Raw genomic sequence first — 21,527 nt, forward strand, 5'->3', positions numbered from 1 at the left:
GAATGTGAGAGATTGTCGATGACGCTCAGATTACGAGTTGAAGTCGAAAACGGAATCAAAGAAGAAGGGAGGTAAAGGCCTGGAGGATGAAAAGAGGGCAGAGGAAAGAGGAGAACTTCAGTTTTAGAATCGTGACGAAATGCAAGATTGGATGCAGAGAGCAGGGGTGTTGCTAGGTCTTGAAAAGATTAGGGGCTAAGCTAATGTGGGGACTGTCAGGACGTAGTCCCTTAGGGCTAGCTAAAGCCTTTTGGATGTAGTCCCTGAGATTCTGTCCTCGGCTACAACCAAAAGACCCGAGCCTCCCCCCTACCCCCCCAGCGATGCCTCTGGCAGAGAGGCAGGATGAAATGGAAGAATTATGTGGGTCAGAGAAGGAAGAAAAAGATCTGTGTATAGGCTGCGTAAAGTTCAAGGAGAGCTTAAAATAACCAATGAGGGGGAAAAGAGTAACAATATGTATATAGAGAAGAGCAGGAGGCCTAATACCAAACCCCATAAAAGAGAGGGCTGCGGGAGGAAGAGACACTGATCCAAGAAACCAATAGGTGCGATCAGAGAAAAAAAGAGTAGAACAAGCGTATAACTGAGTCAGGGAGTCCCAAGTGTGAGGCGTCAAGAATGAAACTCGGACACAAGGGGTTTATAGTTTTGGTCAAAGATTTCTTTTAAAATAAAAGGGGGTTGGGAAAAGGCCTCTCTGTCCCTGCATCCGAGGAGTTTCCCTACCTAAAACCAAAACTAAACATTTGTCAGCAGTCAAAATGCCCAAAACAAAACGTCAAGTGTTCTATTCTGACTCCCACATTTTAACAAAACAATTCTGAAGTGAAAAGGGAACATTTCCTTGGCGTAGAGAGATGTATACATGTTGAAAAAGAAATTTCGTACGTCTAACACAAAAAGTTCCAAAGGGTAGAGGTCCTTGTTCCAGAGGGCGATTCCCTTTCCATGGATTTCTATTCACTCTGGTTTCTGTTCTGGATATTTCAGTCTCTTGAGCATCACATGACTTGCGCACAAAACAACTTGACTCTACGACTTTGTCATGTTAGGATACCTGGAGTACTCTCCTTTCAGATTTCTTTTCACCTTTAATATATTTCCTTTACTTTTTCCTGATGGGCTCTGATCGGGATTTCTTGAGTCAATTTCTTTTTATACCTTGTTCATCTTCATGCCTGACATTCTTTCCTGTCAGGGCTTTCTCATAAAGACACATTTTCACAATTAGCATCCACCTGGTACACTCTCCCGCCAGGGACTTTATTTATTTATTTATTTATTTATTTGCATTTGTAATGTGCACAGCTGCCCTTGGGCATCATGGCACAAGACTTACTTGGATACAGAAGTGCTTTGTGAGAAATCATAGTTACAGAAGTGCTAGCAGAGACATGCAGTATGCCTGACCCCATATTAAGAGGGTGGCATCAGCATACAATGCAGAGGGTCAAAATAAGTGGCACAGACATGATGCACTGCCCCATCTTAAAGGGCGGCATCAGCATACAGTGCAGCGGGTCAAAATAAGTGACAGACTTGATGCACAGCCCCATCTTAAAGGGCGGCATCAGCAAACCATGCAGAAGGTCAAAATGAGTGGCACAGACATGATGTACAGCCCTGTCTTAAAGGGTGGCAACCGCATACTATGCAGAGGGTCAAAATAGGTGGCACAGACATGATGCACAGGCCCATCTCAAAGGGTGGCATCCACATACAGTGCAGATGGTCAGAATTAAGTGGCACAGACGTGATGCATAGCTCCATTTTAGGGCGGCATCAGAAAACAGTGTAGGGGGATCCACATGAGTGGCACCGACATGATGTACAGTCCTATCTTAAAGGGCGGCAGCAGCATATGATGCAGAGGGTCAAAATGAGTGGCACAGCATTCATGACTTTCTTTCATGAATACTCTTGCAACTTTCATCTGCCTGGTATATGCTCCTGCCAGGGCTTTCTTACATAGGGGTTTCTTTATACTTTCAAGCTGCCTGGTATTCTCTCATGCCAGGGCTTTTGTTACATATGCACTTTCTTGCACCTTCAAACACACCTTCAATTTTCCTTGCATACTCTCCTGCCAGGGATTTCTTATGTGGGTTTTGCGCACATTTCCAATATCGATAGTCTCTCACATTATCTTTTTCTGGTATCAAACCTGCCTGGTATACTATTCTGCCAGGACTTATTTCACATTTGTATTGCATACACTCACATGGTTGTAAGACTCTTGTTCTGATTAATGTTCCCCTTTTATAACAATGTTCACTTGCACATACTCTTTCAAGTGCTGTTTTGTTAATCAACAGAGTTGGGCATGTCTGGCAATACTCCCGGGTGTCCCTGCTTCCCTTTCGTGGATTCAACGGTTCTTCCTGGTGTATTTCGTCTCTCCTGCGGCCTTCTCTTGGCTTCTGATGTTCATGCAACATGCTCTTTGTCATAGTCCACTTCCCTTATCTTCTTGATGAGCCAGTTGGCGCCATGGAATGCTTTCTAGTCCTGCAATCTCTTGGTTGATTCAAAGAGATGCAGTCTTCTCCTGCCAGAAGTTCTCTTTGGTCAGTTGCCTCAGTTGTTTGAATTTCCTAACAACTAGAGTGTGGCTTGTGCTCTTGGGCTTGGGTGATCTGTATTACTCAATCCCTCGATCCATCTCCCTCTTCCTCATCCCAGTATTCTTATGCTTATGGGAATTGAAGTCCATTCTTGACGACTTGCATATGAAGTTTGGGCAAACGCTCTTAGTTATTTTCAAGGGCAAGTCAGATTTTGGTGGTTTGTACACAGATCTGGTGAAAGGGTTTTCAACACTCTTCCTAGGTGGATGAGGGGAGGTGTATCTATACACCATTAAGGAATTAGGTATGGTGGGATATCCTCAGAAGAAAAAAGGGGGATACCATGTCTCATCCGATGATAGCATGACACTTCCCCAGAGGTTGTCTTCCCCCCCATGTGATCCTCCCTCATATAGACGTGGCCGCGGTCAGGATTGGGTAACGGCTGCCATTCCCTGGCCACATGAGGGGAGGTCACCACCGGGAAAGAGTGATGACCCCATCGGATTTATCACACAAGACTGTAAGAGCAGAAAGCAGTGTAGGGTGGTCAACTTATGTCAAAAGCCACAGAAATATCTACAAGGAAGAGAATAGAGGATGATTTATTGTGCCAGTCCGTGAGAAGTGAACTAATAACATGAAAAAGAGCAGATTTAGTTGAATGAGCAGGACGAAAGCCAGATTGGCTTGGGGGAAGCAAACAGTGAATATTCCAGTATTGGGAGATTTGCATTTGAACAGCTCTTTCAAGGAATTTAGAAAGAAAAAGGAGGAGGGAAGTGGTTCGGAACATAGAGACCGACGAAGAGTAAAGAAGAGACTTTTTGAGTACAGGGAATAATTGTAGCATGCTTAAAGGATGCTACAATTAGCGGTAGACAATGTAAGATGGAAGAGTGAGTTTAAGTAGGGAATCAATTAAGGATATACCAAGGGAATAAGAGTAGATGTGATGGGATCAAAGGGAGAGGCAGTAGGATGGGCACAGGCAAGAATAGAAGAAGTGTCAGAATCAGAAAGAGTTACTAAGGCAGAAAAGGTAGGGAATGAAACAGGGTCAGAAGGGAAGATGGATAGATCAGAAGACGGAACAAATTGGGAGGGAACAGAGGAAAATGAAAGTATTAGTGATATCTTAGAAGTTAAGAAGTTGGCAAAGTCGGAGGAAGAGAGGACTGAAGAAGCCAAATCATCAGAAGGAGGCAGGGCGTGCAGGCGATTAATGACCTGATAGAGGAGATAAGAGAAGGAGAATGCATGTGTAGTAAAGTAATGCTTCTTAATACTAAGGAGGGAAGAACCATAGGAGGAGTGGATGGCACAGAGACAAGCGAGATAGGTAGGACTCTGGGTTTTCTTCCAACAATGTTTGGCACGACACAAGGAGGAACCAAGCGTGCAGAGATCAGGAGTCAACCAGGTTGGATGTGGTTTACGGGAAGGGTGAAAATCTATGGATGGGATGGAGAAGATCAAGAAAATCTGAAAAAGAGTTGCAAAGACACGTGGATGCTTGGCCAAGAGCGAAGCTTGAGAAAGGTTTGGGAGGGAGGAGAGTAGAGAGAAGAAAGAAAGTAGTGAGATGGAAAGGTCCTAAGATCATGACATAGAAAAGAGACTGAGGAAGGAGAAGGGGGTAGGTTGTTAGAGTGAATGAGAGAGAGAGAAGGAAGTGGTCAGAAAAGCAAATGGGAGTAAAAGAGACGATGAGTCATCGGAATAGAAGCAAAAATGAGGTTCAGCGAGGATCCATATGTATGAGATGGAGGTGTAGATAGCAGATGGAAGGAGAGAGAACAAGTTGAGGAGAGGGAGCAGACGAGATGAGTGGGTGGATGAAAGTCGCCCAGTAGAGAGAAAGTAGAGGAGCATGGAAGAAGAGCGGAAAGAAGTGCATTAAGATCATCATAGTATGAGTTCAGAGGGCCAGGAGGATGATGGGTAGTGAGAAATGAAAGTGCTTAAGGTCTAGAACAAGAGGAGAAATTATATTCGAACTAGCTAAACCCAGGAAGGTTCAGAGAAATAGGAGTGGTTAGCCAGGATGCTTGATAGAGAATCCCAGTCCCCCACCTTGACCGGTAGGTCTGGGAGTGTGCGAGAAACTGGAAAAGGATTAAGAGAAAAGAGCAGGAATAGCAGAGGACTAGGGAGTGAGCCAGGTTTCTGTAATCATACATTGGAGATTGAGGCAAAAAAACAGATCAGGAATTACATGGGGATATATAACATTTGAAGGTGAGCAGGCATGGAAGGAAGAAAAGGGAGGGAGGCAACAAGAATGATGTATGGGGATGGATGACATGATGAAAAAGGCAAGTAGAAGAGCAAGCATACAAAAGGATGGTAGAGTCATGGTCCGGACATAGGAGAGTTATAAGACAGATGGGAAGGAGGTGTAAATGGCAAAGCCACAAACAGCACAAACAGGGTAGGTTTGTGACCCTTAAATATGTCACCCTTTAATGGGACACCACGGGCAGGGATGCCCTGGGGGATGGAACGTTAAGGGATAGAGGGATGGCCCACATGGCAGGTGACACCGCCCGCAGCATTGGAACAGAGGTGGTGTCTGCACCTGTCACTACTGGCAGGTAGAAAAAGCGCTGGGAGGCAGGGGCGGGCCGGTGCGGAAGACTGCACAGATGGTGGGTGCCTCGGATGGCGACCTGCGCTTGACTCTGGTGGTGTCATTAAAGTCTGGAGGAGCTGGAGAAAATAGCCGAATATGCAGGATGGAAGGCACATGTGACCTGATATGTGGTCTGCCGCACTGGAACGGCGATTGCGTAAGCACCAGTCACTATTGAAAGGTAAGAAGCGCGGGAGGCAGGGGAGGCCCAGTGCGGAAGAACCTCCAGCCTAATGCCAATATTCACTTTCTGGGAATTCGAAAACTAGAGTGAACACTTCCAGAAGATGCAAATACACATTACTCTTCATGCAAGAGGAGCTAGTATCTTATTTAAACATACATTCCAAAGCAGTGCAGTCCTCATATTACTGGATTCATTAGCAGCCTTTGACAGCAATTCTTCACAAACTCTGCTTAAACCAATCCATGTGAATCAAAGGTAGGTGCTAAAATAGTTAACATCCTTCATGTCAAATTGATTCTTGCAAGTAAAAACAGGAACCTTCCTATCAGAAGTTTCCACTAATTCGTGTGGCGTACCCCAAGGCTCAGCCTTATGAAATTTGGTAAGGGTTGAATCTCAATTCTTCCTGCCTTCGACCTATCATGCGGAAATGCCTTTTACAATAGATTCAGACAACATTAGTACATCTAGACCATGCCATATGAACAGATTGTTTATAAATGGGATAATGTGACATTGGAGAGACTTGACGATTGTTTAGTCACTTCTCCTTTAGCTACAATGGCAGGAGACAAGGAGGTTGATCTGTCCTCCATCTTGGATATTTTCTATTCAAAGTTCAACAATCTGGCTTGGGGTTGAGCACTTTTCGGAGCCCTACTCGACAGAGGGATAAGCCCTGGTATTCATTAAAGCATAACATTTAGAAAAAAGCACTTGAACAACCAGAGGAAAGCAACAAGCAAAAGACACATATTTTTTATATTGCATGACAATACAAAAATAAGGCAGCTAAGCAGACCTACTATTCGAATCACATGCTCTCTAGCCCAAATAAATCACTGGAGCTGTTCAAATAACTTCTTTTTCCTAATCTCTTTGCAGCCTCGTAGTTCTGGTGCATGTTCTATGTGAAGATTTAGTTAATATCTTTCAGATAGAATCAAACAAATTTGGCTTGAACTACCTGCATCTACGGGAGCTGAACTCTTAATCAGTTTTTACATCTTTTCAACTGGTTACAGAAGCATCTTTCCTGGATCTCATGGTTGCCCGTCAATCTACTGGCTCTCTGCATGAACCATGTCCATCAAGGGTCATAAAGGAGGCTAGATATCTGGTGGTCAATGATGCTGCCAGAGTCCTTAATGGTCCTTTCAAATCTGGACGAATACCATATTATCTTAAATTTGCAGCAGTAATACCTTGACTTAAGAAATCTTCATTAGACCCAAAGACTTTGCAAATGTTCACTACATCTCCCAGCTTGCCTATCCCGGTAACCTGTCGGGGTGGTGGCTATGCCCCAAATGCAGTAATTTATTGAAGAGTTTGGTTTGCTGGATGGTTCTGAAGCTACATTTTGATGTGACCAAAGCACTGAGTCTGTGGTAGTCGTAACCAAGGACATTCTCAGGTGGATGTTGGATGGCAATGGTGCTATTGGATTTGTTAGTAACCTTAGATACTGCCGCCATCTGGCACATCTGTGTAGGTTGGCCATCAGAGAGAAGGCACTAGCCTGGCTCAGATCATTCTTACAGAATTCATTTGGTTGCATTTCCTCCTTTTGATATGTCAAAGAGTGATTACGTGTGGGGTTCTGAAGAGATCATCTTTAAGCCCTCTATTATTCAACATCTACATGAATCCACTGGTGGATCTTGCACGCTGAGTGGTTTTCATGTTTTACATGGATGTTGATGAAATCCACATAGTCCTTCATTTCGGGTATACACTGTGTGATACTGCAGACTGCCTTAAACAATGTATGGAGTGAGTCTGTTAGTGGACGAGTTAAAATTGTATGAAGTTCAATGCTCAAAAGATCGTAATTATATTCTGTAGCAATCTGACACATAAATTATACATGAATTTATCATCACATAGCCACTCTGATACAGTATCAATCTCTTAGATATATTTAGATAACTTACTGGCCTACTTCTCTTGGGCTGTGCCGTGCTCCAGCACAGAAGGATAAAAATGTAGGGGTATGTCTCGATTCTTCTTTATTAATAAATGATTGGGTTACTCTGGTATTGAACCCTATTTTTTCCAACTTCACATTCCTAGAGGATTACTAAGCTACTTTACTTTCTCTCCAAAAGTTCAGCTGGTGAATGTGTTTATTTGCTAGTCGCCTTGAAATTTGCAATTTGGCGTAGTTGGCATTGCCAAGGACTGGACCGCACAACCTCCATATTATTTAAAGACTGCTTCATTTGGGCGGTAAAGAACCAATCTCAATGGAACTTCAGATGATGCATTGGCTGCCAGTGGCTTATTGTACCCAATTAATGTACCCTATTAATACAGGAATTAAGGCAGTCTTAATGCTAGTCTGCTTGTGCTCATTCTACAGAAGTGGCTGGGCCTATTGAGGAGTACATTTTGGACTTGCTTATGATCACCGAAACATGATTTTTGGATGTTTCTCAGGCCTCCTTTCACGATTCGGTCCCAGAAGAGAGCCTTATACAATCTATAAATTGTGTGAGTACAAGAAGGGGGGGCATTGCAGCCATTTACAAGACCTCACTACAAGTTTCCCATCTACATACTCTTGAATGGGATGATGAATCGCAGGTGGGGCAGCTGAATATTGGGTTATCGCCAAAAGGCCTCTGTTAAAATGGTGCTGGGATATAAACCCCTGGACCAGGCAGAATATTTCTGGAAAACCTGGCCTCCTTTTGAACAATTATAGGGAGTAAAAGTAGAGAGATACTACTCACAGGTGACTGGAATATCTGGTTAGATGACCCCTCAAGGCCAGATTCAAAAGAACTCTGGGAAATTGGGCCTGCGACCATTTGGAACCTCGCCATCCCACGTAACAGATCACTGTTTGGATATACTTTTGGTGAGAGGCAATCATATTTAATTTAAGGAGATGTTACCGGTTTACCGGTCCCATCACTTTGTACAATTTTTCACCCTAACCCCCCCCAATGGGGAATATACTGGACACTAAAGATAGATTTATATACTAGTCCTGAAATCTAAAGACCTGGAAAAGATTTCAGGAGTTGAAATTAAGGAATCGTTAGCCTCTATAGATGCCTCATTACTGAGTGAGGAATTCCTCACTGCCGAGGCAAGGATCATCGATGCAATTTGCTATAATGCTGAACCTTTGAAACCCAAGAAGAATTGAATTTCTAAACCTTGGTTCACTCAAAATCTGGTTCCTCTGCACAAATTGGTCAGTTTAACAGGTCAGAAATGAAGAGAGCAAAACCCCAGAGCGGGCTTGCAGGCAAGAAGGGCTCTCTGTAGCTATAAACAAGCCATTTTTAAGTCCAAGAGAGATTTCCTTCATAAGGAAATAGCAGCAGCAATTAATCAATCAAGATAACTGTTTCTTAAAGTTTTGTCAGCCCATTTGCAAGGTCTCTACTATTGAACCATTCCTGGTACAGGCTAACATTTTTAATAAGTTCTTTAAGGAGAAAATTGAATTTATCAAGATAGACATTGCAGCTAAAGCCCAGATTGCAGCACTGAATTTCTCAGGACAGGTAACTGGGACTAGTGTGGGTGGGGACAGTGAGCCTGACTGCCCTTTTCGATTTTCATCCTGTATCTGAGAATTATGTGCATTCCCGAGTCAAAGCTCTGAAACCTACTAACGACTTTATATTTCCCATTCCTGCCTGTGCTACAAAGCGTATGGCTCAGTAGATTACGCCATTTCTGACTGAGTTTATTAATACATCTTTAAATCAGGGCATAGTGCAGCAGGGGTTCAAAAATGCTATTTTACCGCCATTATTAAAAAAGACTAACATGGATCCCATTAGTCTGCAGAATTATTAGCCAATTGCAGGGCTTCCATGGCCTGGGAAAATTCTGTAGAAGGTGGTTACCTGCGAATTGCAGGATTCTGTGGAAAAAGTCACTTCTTGATCCATTTCGATTGGGTTTTTGACGCAAGTTTGGAACAGAGACAGCCCTGTTGGCTGTTCAGGATGACCTTTTAGAGGTCACTGATTGGGGAGATCTATCACTGTTAGCGATGCTGGCCCCTTCCACGGACTTCAATATGATCAACCACCACATCCTGCTTGCTCGGCCGAGAGTGGTGGGGAGAGTGTCTGAGCATGAACAGCAGGTCAAACTGGGTGGCTATATAAAGGAACAGCTGTATACATTTGCAGGAGATCCTGCCCCCTGCTTCCCATATACTGGAGATGAGACTGTGCCATGTTTCACACCAGCCATCGAGCCAATACTGCAACAAGTCTTTGGAAGAAGATACCTACTGAGAGAACCTGTTAAATGTACCCCGAAGTGACAATAACCTGACGGAGGAACTCCCTGAAGGAATATGAAACGAAGCAAAGAAGATGAGCCAGTACTGTCATGAGAAAGTGTGTTCCATGTCTCGAAACATTGGCTGAAGTTGATGTATGGATCCTAATTAATAATAATGATGAAGTAAAAGATTGAATGAACCCTTAAGTGTAAAAGGAGAAGATTACATGTGCACAACGTATTGTAGAAAACAACCGTTCAATAAATGCACAGATGCTGAAACGCAAGGTAGATTAAGTCATCATAGAAGCTAGCAACGAGTAGAGAGTAGAATGCAGGCAAAGCTGCCACTGTATAGAAACTGGACATTGGTATCATGAATTTCGTAAGCCAGAACCCATGGAACAGAAAGGAAAAGTTGTGTCACAGCAGAAAAGCAGGCTCGTGGACATGTGTGGTGAGGCTGCCTGGCCTGAAGTCAAGATTCTAGAAGGAAAGGTCAGCTATCTACAATGGAGAAGAACAACAGTGTGAAGGATGAACCTTCTCACATGAAGGTGCAAGAAAAGACACGAGATGCCAAGTGTTCATTCATTTAGAGCATTTAAAAGCTGCAAAATGGAACAGATCATGGTCTCCTGTCACGTGAGCCAAAAATGGAAATAGAATTGAACTTGGAGCTCCAGACATGATCAGCAAGTACCCTCACTCCCGTGCATTCTCAAAGGCAAGAATACATTGCAAGGGCAAGTACAAAAATAATTTTATGGCATAAGGCATGGGTGATGAGAGATGCAAGGCTAGTTGGGTGGTGAGGTAGCTTTATGTCCTATCTCCCTGCACCTCGATCTGGGCTTACATGCGACTAATAAACCAAATGTTCCAGGCATGGCACAAGTGTGCCAAACAATGATATTAGTCCATATAACGAAGGACCTTATAGTTTGAAGATCAATAAGAAATTGGGTAGCTAATATTTCTGAAATACATTTTTTTTCAGAGGAAGGCATAAGTTGTCCACCTGAGAACGGGTAGCCAATAATAATCCTAGCTCTTATAGAATTGTATACTTAGATGTCGCCCTTAACCAATCCCGACTCTTGATAGTGTTTTCATTATTGTCACGTAGTGCGACATCATTCTGATGCATTCTTCAGTATAAAGTCTATATTTTGTGCGGAGATCATTGAGAGTCTGAGCGTATGTCCGTTGGTACCTCCCTGGTTTAGACAGTTGTTAATAAAACAGTAATTTACCAACTTCCTGAGTTAGTTCGGTTATTTGGACTCCGATTTTTTCTGGTGTAATCCCATCCATGCCATATAAACGTTCCTAAAGGGCCTTAAATTCAGTTACATCTCATATCTCACTATGATGGGATGTGGAGTACCACAGGGGTCCTCACTGTCGCTGTTAATTTTTAATTTGTAGTTACCTTTATTGGAGATTCGGAGGCGTCACAGGATGAATTATAATTCCTACGCCGATGACACACAGATCTTCATCAAAAGTGGGCTTTTTGAGGAAACATTTATCAGGGTCAAACGATGCCTGGAGGAGGTTAATGAGTGGATGCCTATCCATCAACTTCAATGGAAAACATCCAAAACAGTGCTTCTATTGTTTGGACCCAGATACCTACTCACAGCCATCAAAGAATTGTCAGTCCCTAAACCCCTGGGCATTGAGCTGCAGTTCGCTTCCAAGCCTTAACACTTGGGCTGCATTTGGCAGGATAACCTTGGTATCGAGGGCCAGGTACGAGCCTTGGTGCAGGCAATTTTGCATTCATTCAGACTGTTACGGCAGGTCCTACCATTTATCCCAGATGAAGATCATGCAACAGTGGTGGGTGCCTTAACCAATACCCATATGGACTATTGAAAAGTCTGTTGATGGGCATCTCAGCTAAACTGTACAGGCTCCAAAAATCTCAGAATGGGGCCGTTGGACTTGGGTATCTCCATCCCGTCAAGCATTGCACTTGTTGGCAGTGCAGGAACGTATTAAATTGAAGTTGGCGTGCCTTATTTTTAAATGCTTAAATGGACTTACACTGGCCTGTTTGAGAGACAAGATTTGTCGCTACCAACCATCTAGGGGTTTAAGATTAAGAGATCTGCTGCTCATGACTGTTCCTCCATCAGTGTATGTATCAAGGGGAGATAGAAGATTTGCAGTTTTTGGTCCAACGTTTTGGAACAATATTTCAAGAGGGATCAGGGTCCTTGAGATGCTTCATCAGTTTCGTCGAGCACTGCATGTTAAAGGATATTTGTACCGTGCACTTATCACCACCGGAGTGGTCCTCTGGTGCTCTGGTAGATCTGAAAAAGGAAAGGACGTGGGGGTGAGTTAGTGGGACCGAGCGGGAAAAGTGCAAGAGAGCGGTGATGTGCTGTAGGCAGCTTCAGTTAGGTTAGCACCGCTCACTCAGCTTAGGTGTGCTTTTCGGTCGGTAGCCGTCGTGTGATTTGTTTTGTTGTTGCAGTGTAGTGAAGTTTGTGCGGTTTGCTGTGATTTAGGGTTGTGGTTGTGTTTGGTTGGAGTTTGAGAGGTGTATGCAGAGGGGTGAGATTGTTAGTGGGTTGGTTATTGGCCTCGCTATCTAGATGTGATATGTTCTAATTTCCAAGTTCTTTCTAGATGTGGTATGTGAATATCTCCACATTTTTATCTATATCCAGCACTGGCTAATATTCACAACCCTGTCTAGATGTGACGCAAGACACCATTCACAATTATATCCAAACGTGGCACCGGCCAACATTCACAATCCTGTCTAGATCCGACGCAAGCCAGCATTCACAATCCTGTCCAGATGTGACGCAAGCCAATAACCACAAATATATCTAAATGTTGCAGTGGCTAATATTCACAGTTCTATCTAAATGTGGCAATGGCTGACATTCATAGTCGTCTCTAGATGTGACGCAGGCTGATATTCACAATTCTATCTAAATGTGGCACTGGCTAACATTCACAATCCTGTCTAGATTTGACGCAAGCTAACAATCACAATTCTATCTAAATGTGGCAATTGCTAATATTCACAAGAAGAGGAGGAGTAGGGAGGCAGGACTGGGGAAGGCGAACGAGGAAAGGATGCCAGGGATGCCGCGAGGATCAAGGAGGTAGAGTGAACAGCTATGGGGCACCAAAAGGACAACGCTTACCTGTGGCCTCAGTGGTAAAGAGGCGCAGGGAGTGTGTGTGCAAGGGATTACGCCCTCACAATACACCCTGGGACTTCCAATCAGGGCCTGGGGGAAGGCTAGGGAGGCCGAACTGGGGAAGTCGAGCAAGGGAAGGGTGCCGGGGATGCCACAGGGGTTGTGTTGGCCAAAGAGGTTGTGTTGGCCAAAGAGGTGGATTAAACAGCTATGGGGCACCCAAAGGATGACGCTTACTTGTGACCTCAGTGGTAAAGAAATTCAAGACATTCCTGTTTAAGTAAAGGCGCCATGGGATGTTATGGGGGCTATTCTGGCCGCTAAAATAGTTTTTGGTTTATACACTGATTCAGTGATTTTTATTATCAGCTGTGCTGCTAGAAGGTTACGTCTGTCATGAGTGTATCATAAATATTCAAATCAAATCAAAATTAAGTTAAATTTGGTACACACATTTTATTATAATCTTGCATTTGTGAAATATACAACCACCAGATCACTGCTGCCAGACTCCTCTGGGCTGCTTATTGTTCCAAAAGCAAGGTATATAATATAGGGCAGGCGATATTTTTTGGTACAGGCAGCTAAAACAGAGAACTCCTTACCAGCAGCTACCCACCTCACCACGAACCAACCGGAGTTTAGGCACAATTAAAGCCCTTTCTATTTCTGCACTAGGAATCTGGCACCATGGTAGGTAGGTTATGTCATTATTTAGGCTTTACTCTTAGCACTAATTTACTTTGTTAAGGTAAATGTCCACTCCATAAATCCTAAAGCCATATCATACCACCCCTGGTGCTGGTTCAGGAGGGCCTACTCACTACTTTTCTTCATATCACTCTCTGAATAGACCGTCCAAGACTCCCCTGTTTGTCTCAGCTGTCCCTTTTATGACTTAATACATTCACATAGGCAACTGCTTTAAATAATCATGTAGTGACCTAATTGGTAATCAACAATGTTAGGCCAATCACACAGTGAGGAGCTGCGGGCCTTCCCATCTATCTGGAGGAATATGCAACACCGTGTTATACCTTGATATTATTTGATATACTCACAATGTGTTGGTTGTCCAGATAGCCCAGATCCAGGGAGTGTGTGGGGCACAGTGCTACAACTACCACACCATATTAAAACCTTTGCTGCTCAAGCAGATGGGGCATCAAACAACCAACATCTCCAGGAGACATTGCACTCCCCAAAAGCACAACTTCTCATGCATACCCCCAATCAATTATAATTTACATTGTCATTTTATATACAAAGGATAAGGAATGCACACTCTCCTCAGACTACACTCAAAAAATATGTGTAATGGAAATAAAACAATTTTGAAAAACAATCGCCCAGGGTGAAAGGGTTGCATTTGTTTCAAGATGTGTTCATATGAGTGGTTAATCTGTCTGGAATGAAAAAGAACTGAAAACTACCGCACATCTTTCGAATTTACTCTAAAACAAATCTGGGTGGGAAAATCTCACAAAATGTAGGGGTGCGGGGGAGTTCGGAGAAGGCACATCACCAAAGATAGGAGAGGAAGCGGGCACAAGGAAAGCAAGGACATGGAATGAGAATCAAAGTGGGCAAAGATTTAAGAAAGAGTAGCAGAGGCTTCAGGGGATAGGTAGAGGGTGGTTGTGGAGTGTAAGCAACGGTAGAGTGATTAGTCCCAGGACAGAAGCTACACGGGGAACCTTAGGTGTGCCTTGCCTGAATCATTACGGCTCCTTATATCCCGTCTCTTTTCCCTCAGCTCACAGGTGGCTTTACCAGGAGATTGGAGAACAACACATGATACTCAAGTACCTGTCGTGGACTGTCTATCCCATTGCACTGACAGCTTTTTCCACTGGGTTTGCCCAGAGCATCACACCACACTCTGGAGGTAAATCACACTGAGAATGGTAAGGGGAGTGGATGACTAGAAGAAGGATACGCTGGTTTGGCCTTTGGCAATGATTTCAGTAGTTGGCATTTCATATTGCATTCTCTTTCTGCCCGGGACCGCACATAAGCATCTGGGGCAACCTTGTTGTTAGATGTAATTGAACTTTGGGAATTTAGAGAGCCCATAACTGCCCGCTTGCTCTGGCTGCATCAGCCATGCCTGCCCATCGGTCACATCAGGCAATTTGTGTCCTTGGCTTTGCCATGCAGATGTTGGCAGTGTTTTGTTTCCACCCTCGTGCACACAAATTCTGTCCGAAGTAGTGCCTTCATCTAGGCATATGTTGTGGCTATCAAGAATTGTCATGCTGGCACGTGCAAATGATGGTCAGAGTTGGGTCCTTACCCTGAAATGTGATGCATGGGCGCATATGCCTTAGCATGGGTTTGGTGGGTGGGGGGCGGGGGAAACTTGACTAGGCTGTGTCACAATGCAGTATTCTCATTGACTTGTCTGATGTCTTCTCAAACCTATGGATGCTCAAGGTGGTCCTTGCTGATGTTCTGCTCTTATTTTCTAGGTTCTGGTATTCCTGAGCTCAAAACCATCCTCACTGGGGTAATGCTGGAGGAATACCTCACCATTAAAAACTTTGGTGCCAAGGTGGTAGGGCTAACCTGCACCTTGGCAGCTGGAAGCACCATCTTCCTCGGCAAAGTGGTAAGGGCCTGTGGAGCAAGTTATTGAGATACATCGACTAGGAGCTAAAAAAGTTACAATCTAATATTCTAATATAAGGATGGCTAAAAGGTCAGAGGTCAGGAGTGTGGGTCCTTTCTGCAGTATGATAAATCACCCAGTGTTAGCCAACAGCCTGTTGCTGATTCATTGAAATAAAGTACTTTAATCTCAAGAAGGCTATTACTGGAAATTCACAGCACACTATGAAATATTTTTTGGGAATCTTTTTATTGGCATTTCTTAATAATATAGCAATATACAATAAAACAATGCTCATATCAGAACAAATGCGGTTCACCCCTCTCGTGGGAGTGCACATTTCCAAGGTTAATGCACTACAACGTAACAACACAATAACGAGAAAAAAAGGGGGGGTCTCGGAATCTCTCTACCAGCACGAACACAGCCCAATGACCTGTTCTTGGGTGAATAACCTCTGGGAGAGACTCTACCAAGTCTTTAGCCCACTGTCCCTTGCACAATTTTTTTTTTCTTAGGGTAGGACCCAAAGTTAATTCTCTGTGAAAGGGACAGTGAGCTAAAGACTTGGTAGAGTCTCTCCCAGGGGTTATTCACCCAAGAACAGGTCATTGGGCTGTGTTCGTGCTGGTAGAGAGATTCCCAGACCCCGCTTTGTTTTGCATAAATTAACTTTGGGTCTCACCCTAAGTTACCAGGGCGATCCAGACGTGGACCCATTGCTCACTGTTATTAGAGAGGCACAGTTTCACCTCACTGATGATGCCCAACAAGGCTGAAACACGTGTATGGGGTTACTGTTGGTACTCTTGTTCAGAGGAGAATTGCCTAGCATTTCGGCGCTGGACTGCCCCTGGGCAGGACAAAGGCTGATATGCGGGACATTTCTTCTCTGTGAAAGGGACAGTGAGCTAAAGACTTGGTAGAGTCTCTCCCAGGGGTTATTCACCCAAGAACAGGTCATTGGGCTGTGTCCGTGCTGGTAGAGAGATTCCCAGACCCCCTTTGTTTTACAATAACAAGAAAGTAATACAAAAATCCACAGACTACCAGAGGCTCTCCTGAAGGCTTACAGCACCCCCTCTTCTCAGCCCAGGATATCACAAGAATACTCTAAATGTGATCGAGTAAACCCATAACTCTAAGTCTGGAGGGATACGTAAAGTCCTTGATATGGACACGTGCATAGGAAAGAAAGCAATTCCATTTCCCCAAAAAAGGTTGAACCTCATTGTTTGAGAAGTAGGTCACCTTCTCCGCTGCCACCAATGATCACATGCATGTCCACCAATCATCAGCCAAGGGTATTCTTGGCGATTTCCAGCAGGCGCAATCGTGGCCTTAGCGATAACAAGCATGGTTCTTAGCAGAGGGATGTTCGTACAATGCTTAACCCTGGCCCTATTCCCAAAGATCCCCCGCAAACAGATTGTCGGGTCCAGCTGCATGAAAGCCCCAGTGATACTCTTAAGGATATTCAAAGTCTCAGTCCAATAACATGTCAGTTTCGGGCATCTCTGCCAAATATGTATGCATGTGCCAGCACTTCCACATTCCCTCCAGCACAGCCCATCATCTCTCACCATACTACCATGATTCATTCTATCCAGAGTCAGTATAGTAGTCTATTCCAAGCTCCTCCAGGATTCCCTTCATCCCTGTAGAGTTAATCTCGACCCCCCCAGGTCCCTTTGCAGAGCCCCACATATGTGGGTAACGCATCCTCTCCCTCATTGCTAAAGCAAGAATATAAGCACAATATGAGCCCTTTTGTGTCGCTTGGCAATAGGATGGCAATAGGATGACTTTTTTAACTTAGTTAGCACCTTAGTGCCTTCTTGTTGGGGGGGTTGCATTGCCCAGTGCCTCAGTTGCCAGTACTGGAATCTGTCCTTCTCCCTAATTCCAAAAGTGCCTTTACATGATTCAAACAACCATATTTGACCATCCGTAAATATATGTGCTAAGAATTTGCATCCCCCCTTCTCTGGTCTGCAAAAGCATTTCCATCGTGTCCCGGCTGGAAATTGGAGTTATAGGGAATGAGAGCAAGAGGAGAGGGAAAAAGTGAGAAACCTAAATCCCGAACCGCTACGTCCCAAACCTGCATTGTAATCCTTGTTGCTGGTAGCTCATATACACTCAGTGGCCTGTCCTGCTTCTCCAACCAGGGGATGTATGGAAGGGGTTTACCCAATACCTCCTCTTCAATGTGGCACCAGCCCTTGGTCATATAGGGGTTGACCCAATCATGGAGCACTGTCGGTTGTGCCACTGTTAAGTATCGATTCATGTTCAGCGGCACCACCCCACCCTCCTCCCTAGACCTATACAATGTAGTCCTAGCGATCCTAGCCTTCCCATTTTTCCAGACATACTCCACAATATCCCATTGCATCTTCACCAGTGTCTTGGATGGGATGGCAACAGGGAGAGCTGGGAGTGGTACAGTAAGCGGGACCAAATGTTCATTTTAATTTATGCTACCCTTCCAAACCATGAGATTGCTCGCATCCCTCTTGACAGAAGTTCCACTCTAATGGTTTCAAATAATTTGGGGTAGTTGTCCTGGTACAGATTAGCACATATCGCAGGGTGGTGAATTCCCAAATACTCTAGCTTCCCTGTGGCCCACTTAAAGGGGGTCGTCTTTTGCAGTATGGCCTGAGTTCCTACGCTACAGGAAATATTCCTCATTCTTGTCCAGATTCCCTTTGAATCCCGACACCCCATAAAACTCTCAGAGAATCTTTAACAATTTAGGGATGGAGGCTTCGGCATTTGACAGTGTCATGATCACGTCATCTGCAAAAGTGCTAACTTGTGTTCTAATCTCTGATATGTAATACCATAGATACCCTCCTCTGCCCTAATCCTTACTGCCAGAGGTTCCACAGCTACGGTAAATAGGAGCCGGCAAAGGGGACATCCGTATCTTGTGCCCCTGGAGAGTGTAACCCCTGGAATAGGTTCCCTTTAGCTGCAACATTTACCACCAGGTACAAATAGAGAGAGACTAACCCTTTAACAAAGCTCTTGCCCAGATTAAATCGATCCAGGACTTCCCTGAGGAAAGGCCATTTCACCCGATCAAATGCCTTTTCGGCATCTAATCCCAGTAACACAGCTGGAGTATCCGTTCTGTGAGCAATATCAATAAGATTTATAATCTTCTGAACAGCCTGCACAAACCTTACTTGGTCTTCCCAAATTAGAGTAGGCAGAACTGTCTAGCCTGCATGCCAATATTTTGTCATAAAACGTAATGTCTGTGTTCAGGGCAGCTATGGGCCGATAAGAGGCTAAAAATTCCGGATCCTTCCCTGGCTTAGCAATAAGCAAGATCTTAGCATCGCCCATAGTGTGTATCAAGACCTTCAAAATCAACATCTTATTAAGCAAAAGATGGAGTGGGCCCAGCAGGCAACCAGAATATTGTGTATAGAATGTGGCCGGGAAGCTGTCCAAGCTCGGTACCTTCCTTGCTTTTAGTGAGGCTATCGCCTTTAGAATGGTCTCCTTAGAAATGTCTCTCTGTGGAGAGCCGAGGGCATAGAACATTTCTCCCGAAATTGGCATATCTGGTCGGGGTTGGGCTGCTCAGACGAGTATAAGAAGCTATAGAAATGATCGTATTCGCTCAGGATTTCCTTATCACTGTGGACCAATCCCCCCTTGCTATTAACAATGCCCGCTATTCTACATGATATAAGCCTCTGTTTTAATTTTCAGGCCAAAATGTTCCCTGCTTTGTTACTTTCCTCAAAGTATTGCTATTTCATCGGGAGAATTCTAAACTCCACCCTGGAGTATTTTAACATATTAATCTCCCTTCTTGCCCATTGCAAAGCTTTAAAGGCTTTAGGAGAACCTGTGTTCCTGTGACCAGCTTCTTTATTTTGAATCTCCTCAGTCAGTAGCGCTGTCTGTTCTCTCCTAAATTTATTAAGTGCAGCAGCTTTGGAGATCAGAGTGCCCCTTTTAGATGCTTTAAAGGCATCCCAGCGCACCACTTGGGCACTTGATCAACTGGATTAAGTAGGAAAAATCATCTGTCACCTCTTCCTGCACAAGTGGGTCTCTCAATAACAATTGGTTTAGCTTTCAGCATCACCAACCACTCCCCCTCCCCCTGAATTCGGCCCATAGATTGATGCAAGCATAACCTGCGAATTCCCCAGCACTCCTCTCAGAAAAAGGTAGCAGCCCTTCTTATTATATTTCACCTGCTGCAAACTAAAGGGGGTGTTCCTGTCTATAAGGATGCCTCACCCCTCTTTGTTTCAGCCTGTAAGTAGAATGGAACTACTGTGGGAACTCCCTGCTGTGAAGCCTAGCAATATCTACCCTCTGTAGGTGCGTCTCTTATAGAAACACCACATCCACCTGCTGCTTAAGTCTACAGAGCAATATTTTGTGTTTCCTGGGAGAATGTAAGCCCCTCACATTGTGGGTCAAGCATTGCAGTTCCATAGTACTAGGTATTTTCAAGCTTGTAAAATGCCTCTCCCCAACCCTGCCAAACTCGGCATGCCAGAAACATTTCCACCCCTGTTGTACTACCCTTATTGATACCTCATCTTGCTATCTTAAACAAATAGAAAATAAAAACAAAAACCTTTCACAACATGAACAGTAACTTTCTCATGGGCATGAGTAAACAGTACTGCCCCACCCCCAACTTTCAACTTTAGAACCCAAACTGTTGGACAAGCCTGCTTTGAACCCCCCCCCCCATTCAAGCAAGATGTCTCTAGCCACCCCTCAAGCCAATAACAACCTGCCCATAACGGGAACGCGACACTGTCGAGATGGCGATCTGTGTCAAGTCAGTGATCCACCCCTATACTAAGTGAAGTTCATCATGTTGGCCCCTGTGGTATCCTCTTCCCATCTTTCACCCCCCAGCCCCCATTTCCAACCTCCATCCCAATCATCCTCTTCATCCTGAGTTGGCACAACACCCAGGGCTTTGCCCACCGCCTCAAGCATCGTACACCGCCTTGGCTTCTCTTCCCAGGTAAAGAGCAAGCCAGACAGGAAAGTCCAGCGGTATGGAAGCTGCTCTTGCCTTAGCTTCCCCATCACCGGGCGGAAAGCCAGTCTCATCTGTAGGGATAGGGCCACCAAGTCCTAGAACATGATATGGCATTTATAACGTGCCTATACACAAGTGTTTCAAGCCGCGACAGGAGAAGGGGGGGGGGCAGAGGTAGGACAAAATACACAGATCTTACTAGGCCTTGAGACATTTAGATTGCGCAACAGCAAGGGAAGGGGTAGGGGTGAAGTGTGAGACACAGGAAACAACAAAAAGTGCAGCCAACGTGTGGCAAGTGCGGGTGCACGGAAGCGCGGACACAGGAAGCTAATCAGTGCAATAGAGGGGACTGTAGGGTTATAGATGCAGGCCACAAGTACAGGGGGTACTAAGAGGCAGTGCGGATCACAACTGGACAGGCAGGGACCTGGGCTTGAATTCCAAAGGTGGCCAGGTGACCAGTGCATGGATCAGTCAGGAGATCAGCAGGGGAGAGGAAGAGAGAAGGCGGAAGCCAAGAGGACGGTCTTGAGGGGCTTCCGGAACCGGGGATGGTTCTGCTCAAGTTTCAGAGAGGCAGGGAGCCTGTTCCAGAGGGAGGCCCCAGCCGAAGAAAGAGTTCTGCCCCCAACTCTTTGCTTGGAGAAGCGACTAACCCTCAAACAGTTAGAGGAGGAGGAATAGATGGCTCAATTAGGAAGATATTTAGGTAGAGAGATTTGGAGGTATTGCAGTCCCAGGCCCCAGAAAGCCTTGTGGACAATGCAGAGGGTTTTGAATTTGATGCTTGCCGTCACTGCAAGCCAATGAAGAGATTTCAACGCTGGAGAGATACGATCCCTGGGCTTGAGGCCAAGGACAAGTCTTGCAGTCCTGTTCTGGATGAGTTGTAGAGGACAGAGAGTAGAGGCAGCAAGATTTAGAAAGAGACTGTTGCAGTAGTCCAGCCTAGAGAGGACCAGAGCTCTGGAGACAGTGAGCTTTTGGGGGAAAGTTAGGAAAGGAAGAATACCTCAGAGGAGGTGCAGCTGGTAGTTTTACTTTTTAGAG

At 44.7% G+C, this 21,527-nt stretch overlaps 1 protein-coding gene across 2 annotated transcripts in view; it reads left to right on the forward strand.

Annotated features, from left to right (window-relative positions):
- Positions 1 to 21,527, forward strand: part of LOC138472766 (chloride channel protein ClC-Kb-like) — a 639,821-nt gene that overhangs the window by 392,585 nt on the left and 225,709 nt on the right. For both annotated transcript variants that reach the window (XM_069611097.1, XM_069611098.1), the window contains exons 4-5: positions 14,582 to 14,713; positions 15,297 to 15,436. In XM_069611097.1, coding sequence (XP_069467198.1) covers positions 14,582 to 14,713; positions 15,297 to 15,436 — 272 coding nt within the window. The remainder of the gene's footprint in view (positions 1 to 14,581; positions 14,714 to 15,296; positions 15,437 to 21,527) is intronic.

Source organism: Ambystoma mexicanum, chromosome 8 (assembly GCF_040938575.1).
Source record: "Ambystoma mexicanum isolate Mex_15411 chromosome 8, UKY_AmexF1_1, whole genome shotgun sequence".
Lineage (NCBI taxonomy): Eukaryota > Metazoa > Chordata > Amphibia > Caudata > Ambystomatidae > Ambystoma > Ambystoma mexicanum.